This window comes from Staurois parvus, unplaced genomic scaffold, assembly GCF_062004578.1.
Source record: "Staurois parvus isolate SC_StPar_1 unplaced genomic scaffold, SC_StPar_1.0 ptg000096l, whole genome shotgun sequence".
NCBI lineage: Eukaryota > Metazoa > Chordata > Amphibia > Anura > Ranidae > Staurois > Staurois parvus.
Window position 1 is genome coordinate 228,469 of NW_028317892.1, and position 6,539 is coordinate 235,007.

Below are 6,539 nucleotides of genomic sequence, written 5' to 3' on the forward strand. Positions count from 1 at the left end.
CATATAAAAAGCATAATTAAAGCTGTATATATATTCTGCTACAGAAATCATTGAATTTATTGTTGAAACAAAAACATTAATTTTCTCTTTAGGGTGGAGTGGAGCTGGAGGCCTTGGTGCTAATGAGCAGGGTATTCAGGACCCAATTAAAGGGGGAGACATTCGTGACAAATGGGACCAGTACAAAGGAGTAGGAGTTTCTCTTGATGATCCCTATGAAAACTACCGTAGGAACAAAAGTTACTCTTTCATTGCACGAATGAAAGCCAGAGATGAGAGTAAGTACTGAAAAGATTAGGATGTAAATTCATTTTGTATGCTTTTTAGATCTGTTCACAAAGGAGACATTTGGTGTTTGTTTTGTCTGCTCTAAAGACAGTCTAATTGTGTACCTTATTTTGCTCAGGCCTAAAATCTACATTTGTAAAAAAAAAAAAAAATTGTTTAGCTTTTTTAGGCAGGCCTTGGGTCAGCTTATAATACTGGAAAGGAATAGAACTCCAAACTGCTTTTCCTGTGTTGCCAGCTAACCTTTATGGAAAGAGTATGTTACTCAGACTTTATTATCTTGAGCTAGAATGTACTCTGCCTCCCTCCATATCTGCCCTTAAGGAAGGGTGCGTGGGGGGGGTTGTCTATCCAGTTTCTAAATGTTGGAGATAGTCTAAAACCAGAAACCTTTCATCTTTATCACAATGTTCTGGGAGATTTTATATAATATAAATTGAAATAAAATATCAATTTACAACATTAAAGAAAGGTATTGTGAAACTGATCCAAAACATTTGATTACCTTTTATGTACAATACCAAATGTGGCCATCCTTTTTACTATTGAATTGAATCTTTTTTTTTTTTTTTTTTTTTTTTTTTGTTTTTTTTGTTTACATATAACTAAACAACAGAAGCTAACTTTTTATGCACGTCGGTATAGCTAGTTTGATAGTTCAAGGGCTCATTCACAAACATACGGACATATTTCTGCGCTCGGGAGCCACAGGTGATGGTTGTAGCCACTTGTACAAACGATAGACAGGATTTAGCTGTATGAATGTATATGCTGATGCTAGTGCAAACGTGTAAGCTAAAGGCTGTATGCTTCTGGATGTAGACTGTCTGTATGCTCTCACCCCAATACGGGGAAAAAAAATAGGTTCATGGTCTTAAAACAACCTTGTTTTTGTGTGAGATTAAATGGGGCCCCCTACAGAACAATGCTGATAACTCAGAAAACCACCTGGCAAAAGTAATGGTCACAAAAAAACCTACCTTGCAACCATGTCAAGGAATTGTCCTGAATAGGTTCAAAGGTAAGTCTTGTGAAAAATAGAGTTGTGAGCTTTAGGCAAGGTCAAATGACTAAATCCAGAATGCCTCTGTCTCTCAGAACTTCCAGGCCATCAAAGCTAGTAAGTAAGCTGGGTAAAAATCAGTCCCTGAGATAATAAATGTGGTATAGGCTATGGAGCAACCACTAACGGACGAATGAGGCTGGTGTACCACATTCTGCCTGGCCGTTCTGAAGCTATCGATCCATAGGAAAAGATGAGTTAAAAGTTTCAGCAGAGGATAGGCATAAATCCACCAGGGACTCTGCTACTTTCGCAATCTGGTCCCACGTCCTAGACTCAAATCTGTCCAGTGTTTGTTGAACAGAGAAGCTGACAAATCTGGAATCCCCAACACAGATATGTCTCAGAACACCTCCTGATGGCAAGACCATTCCTGCAGGTCCAGATGTCTGCCTAAAACCAAGTTACAGATGTGGCATTGAACCGGACCAGATGGGCGATCCAGAAACAGTAACCGATGAATTGATAGTCTTGTAACTCTAGTATGTTGATTGGAAGCTTTGATTCCTCCTAAGAGCAACATCCTTAAACAGATGGATCATCCAGACCTCTGCCTCTATTGGGACTATCTTCTAATATAAAGGAAAATGGGAAAATAAACATGGTGAGACAGACATCACCATGACAGAGATATCTTGGTTTGAGAATGTAGAAAGGTCATCTTGTCCAGAGAGAGACTGGATTTGTCCAACGATGTGAAAATGTTCAGTTGCAATGTTCTCTAGAAGAGAGCAAATGAGACCACTTTGAAGGTGACTGCCAACAATCCCATGCACTTGCTTCATAGGGAAGAAGGATGTACAGATTGAAGTTACCAATCCTGATTCTGTAGGGAGATCTTAGACGTAGAGGTTTTCAGAAGAAATGCCCAAGTACTCTAAGCGATGTGAAGTCTTTCAAGGTCCTCAACTTGGATGATATATTGGAGCTCAAGGTCAGAGTTCTGCTCTTGCAGAAGCAGATCATCTAGGTATCCAATGACTGGAATGCTTCTGAGACAAATACGACCCATAATTAGTGCGAGGCCTTTTGTGAATACAGCCAGGGCCGACCGAGGACAGGGTCACTGATAGAAATGGTTACCCACAGAAAAGCAACAAAATCACTGATGACCTGAATAGATAATAATGTGTTCATATGGATCTTGTATGTCAGTGGATAGGTAGAGAGGCAATAACCAACCAAATATATATCATCTGGAACTTCTGAGACGTGGAGAGCCTTAAAATCCAAAATGGCTTAATGGCTTAATCGGTCAGTGAGGCGGGAGGGGTTGTAGCCTCTAGGGGATTGGTCATCAGTTTTCTATGTGCCCAGTGTGTATTTCTCCTGTAGGCAGCAGTGTAACCCTAGGGTTCTTATCAAACTTTGTTCCCAGTGGGCAATAGAGAAAAAAATTCCTACAAAGAACTTCCTTTGAGGTAATGATCACTTCCCTCAGATAATGGTAGCCTTTCACCACCTCCTAGTAATGCTGATGAAGAAACTAGGGAAGATGGCATGTGGATATTATGAAATATTTTTGCATAGAAAAAAAAAAGATGCTTTAGTTATGCTTGAATGCGGGACATGCAGGGTTAGAAGGGAAAAGGTTTGTAGTAGGTGGTGCTATTAATATTATTGGGTGATGTCGATGTTTTGCTGCTGCCATTGGTCCGATGGGTGGGGGATTGCATGGATTGCTATTATCATTTTTTTGGGGAGATGAGGTCCATGTATGGAAAAAGGTTTGTGGGTGCCGTCATTGTTTTGTTTTCCTGGGCTTGAGTGCAGAGGACATGGATCAAGGAACAAGACAAACCCTGCCCCCTCTGCAATAGACCAATTTGAAAGAGTAAAACACTACTTCTCCTCTGTATTTTAATTCAGCTTTTGTTATTGAAATTTAAGTTTCAATGCAGGTCCTTGAAGATGAAACCTTTAGTATGATTAAATTATTAAACTGACATACATTATGGTTAAGGTGCATAGGCGCAATTTGTGGAAATGCCGTATACCAGTGAACAAGTCATGAATGTATATTCCAGTGATGGAGAGAACACATGATATTTGTGGTGTTGAAGTGTGTGTAAAGCTGCTTGGTATATTATTGTGTTTGGTGAAAGGATATATAACTGATGTAATATTCTTACAGTTACACGTTCTCCAATCTGGTATGCTAATTATTGGACTGTGTAAGCTCTCCTGTTTATTTTGAACATGGATGCATCTGCTGTTGTGTAATTGTATCCCTGTCTAGTCCCAGTGCCTTTCTATTAGTTGTGCTGTTTAATTGAAAATATATTGCTCAAGTGTTATTTGCTTTGGTGAGCTGTATCTTGGCCTGGTTATGTAAAATACACCTGTTTCATTATTGCAGATTTCAAAGCGGGAGGACCGTTTCCGCCAGGCTCAGGTCCACCAGGAAACAGTGAGTGAGTGTGTTCTGTATTCCCTTGTACATAAATAAATTAAAAAAGAAAAAAAAAAGCTTAACGGTACCGAAGCAGCATTGTTTAACCCCTTCACGCCTAAGGGTAAAACAAATCTTAATGCCTAAGCACAATTTTGCAACGTTGACATGTGATAGTAAAACCGTACATATCACAACTACTTTGTACATCCAGGTGGATTATACCTTTGTTTTTTTCCAGGACAAATTGTGCTTTCATTTGGTGGTAAATGGTAATGGATATCTCCTGATTTTTTTTTTTTTTTTATTATTATCAAAGGAAAACTGACCCAAAATAGTAAAAAAAAAATTATAATTTTTTTAATTTAACTGTGTGCTTCTTGTTACTACCATAACCTACCACCAAAGAACAACCCAAATACATTTTCCAGCTCTTGATGATCGCAGCGATACCATATATGTGTATGTAATTTGTTGTTTGTACCCGTAGCACAGCCCAGAAACAATGGTGCGCATTTTTGTTTTCTTTTACCTAAAGCACACTGATACCAATTGAAGAAAAAAAAAAATCTTGACCTTTGACACTGACCTTGACCCAACACCTACCCTGGCACTGAACTAGATCAAACCTTGATCTAGGTATTTCTTTATTTTCCTTTTCTTTTTTTAATTTTTTTTTTTTTAATTTTTCCCCCCCGTCAGGAGATAGAGATATAATGTATATCTCTCCTCTATTTATAGAGAGAGAAAAAAAAAGGGGCCGGGACTGTACAGTGACTGATCACTATGATAGCCAATCAGAGGCTATCACAGCAATCATGTGACCCGGAATCTGGAGTCCCAGGTCCCGATTGTTAGCAGGGGACCCGGGGCTCTCAGTAACACCGCGGTCTTTGTGCTGGGAGCGCGCTGTGCGGTGCACTCCCAGCACATAGACAGCTACGCAAATATGTGGCCCCACGGAAAAAAGTCCAGTTTTGTGAGGCCGCATATTTTTGTGACGTCGGTGTCAAGGGGTTAACAAAGCATTGACCATAGTTGTTCCTTACCAAGAGTTTCCATAGAAATGTGCTTTATAGATGTAAGATGACTCTTTTTTTGTAATTCACAGGCTTTTAATGTCTGGTGTCAACATAAGGACCTCTATAGTCTTTTGCTTATTTTTATATTATTCATAACCTTTAGTACACTTGAGATACTCTCACTATGTCTTTAGGCAACAAAGCAACATTTTTTTTTAGCATGTGCTTGGTGTTGAAAACCTAGAATGTAGTTTATTAATCTTGCGGTGTCATATTATAGTGTGTGCATGTTACTTATTAAAAATATAATAGATTTCATGTATGCTGGAGTCCCAATTAATCTATACTATGTTTAGTTTTGTGTGAAGTCATCCTTTTAATTACAAATGCTTGATGTTTTGTATCAAAATATATCAGTTTCTATTTATTCAAGACCTATGCAGGCCATACACGAGTCGAATTACGAAATAATTTTCTTTTGAAAATCTTTTCTAAGAATTTGTGATCGAATTTTGCACCATTGGTGGGCCACAGCAATGCCAATTTTCGAGCGACCATTGAATTTAAGTGATCAGGCATGTTGGAAATGTTTAGAAAAATGACCAAATTCCTAATCAATGATGGGAGAATCATGCAAGAAATGTATTTGAAGAAGAAATGAACACGAGCTGTGATCTGGAAAGAAAATAAAATTCTTTGCCATGAAAATTCTTTTCTGTAGCAACAGGAGGTCAAATTAAAGGCTTAGTTGGTCGAATTTTGAAATCCATGGTGGCATAATCGGATTACAAAATTTCCGATTTTCTAAAGACAATTTGTTTGAAATTCGACCCATATATGACCTGCAGTAGTTGGACTGATTTACTACAACTGGAAAGTACAAAATTTGGTGCAGCTCACCATAGAAACCAGCTTTCAGTTTAGTTTTTTGTCAAATCTTAATTGAACGAGCTGAAGTTAGAACCTCATTGGCTACAGTGCACAGCTGCACCGGATTTTGCACTCTGCAGTTTTAGTACATTAACCCCAGTGTTTATTTAAACTGGTTACAGACCTATGATTGACATACCTGTTGTTTTCCTATAGTGAAGCGGGAGTGCCAGGATCCACCAGCACAAGAATGACCTAACCCAAGATGAAGTCTGTCCTTTTTAACCAGAATGGTCACAGTTACTTTAAGACTCTCCCAGGAGACTGACCTTGAATTTTATCACATATGTTGTAAAGAGTTGCTTCTGGTGACCTTTGCCACTAAATTGGTGAAGTTTTTATTTTTATTTTGTAAATGCAGAGAACACATCTCTGACACTATTTTTCATCACTGGATTACAGACCTGTTTTCCGCTCACAATGAAAAATTGGTCTGTGCCCAGCCCTTACGAATGTTCAGATTACCGTAATAAAATGGTATATTGTCAGCAGAAGGTTCCCCGATATTATCAGGACTGTTCTCACCAGCAATCTCCTTGCTTATTAGTTTTTCAAAGAATTCCTAAAACTACTTTTTAAAACAATGTTGTATTATAGGTATTGAAAACAAAATCTTAAACTGTCAGGAATTTCCACACAAGAAGTGTTAGCTGTATGTTGCTACATTTTGAGCTTTTCTTGCAAGTTAGTATGTAACAAAGTATTTTACTCCCTGCTGATTTTGTGTTCAACAGTGTAACTGTATAATGTAAGTGGAAACATTTGACTGTATGACTTTTTGTTTGTGAACAGCCCTTCTCTGCTTACAAATAATTTTGTAAAATAAACTTGTGAAACAGTGGTA

At 38.2% G+C, this 6,539-nt stretch overlaps 1 protein-coding gene across 3 annotated transcripts in view; it reads left to right on the forward strand.

The window, feature by feature from the left end:
• The window catches only part of CHERP (calcium homeostasis endoplasmic reticulum protein), a 73,259-nt gene extending 66,720 nt beyond the window's left edge, over positions 1-6,539 (forward strand). For 2 of the 3 annotated variants that reach the window (XM_089670778.1, XM_089670780.1), the window contains exons 17-19: positions 93-278; positions 3,711-3,765; positions 5,852-6,539. In XM_089670778.1, the coding sequence (XP_089526904.1) occupies positions 93-278; positions 3,711-3,765; positions 5,852-5,894 (284 nt within the window). In that variant the 3' untranslated portion in view covers positions 5,895-6,539. The remainder of the gene's footprint in view (positions 1-92; positions 279-3,710; positions 3,766-5,851) is intronic. The other variant, XM_089670781.1, reaches the window with a different exon arrangement.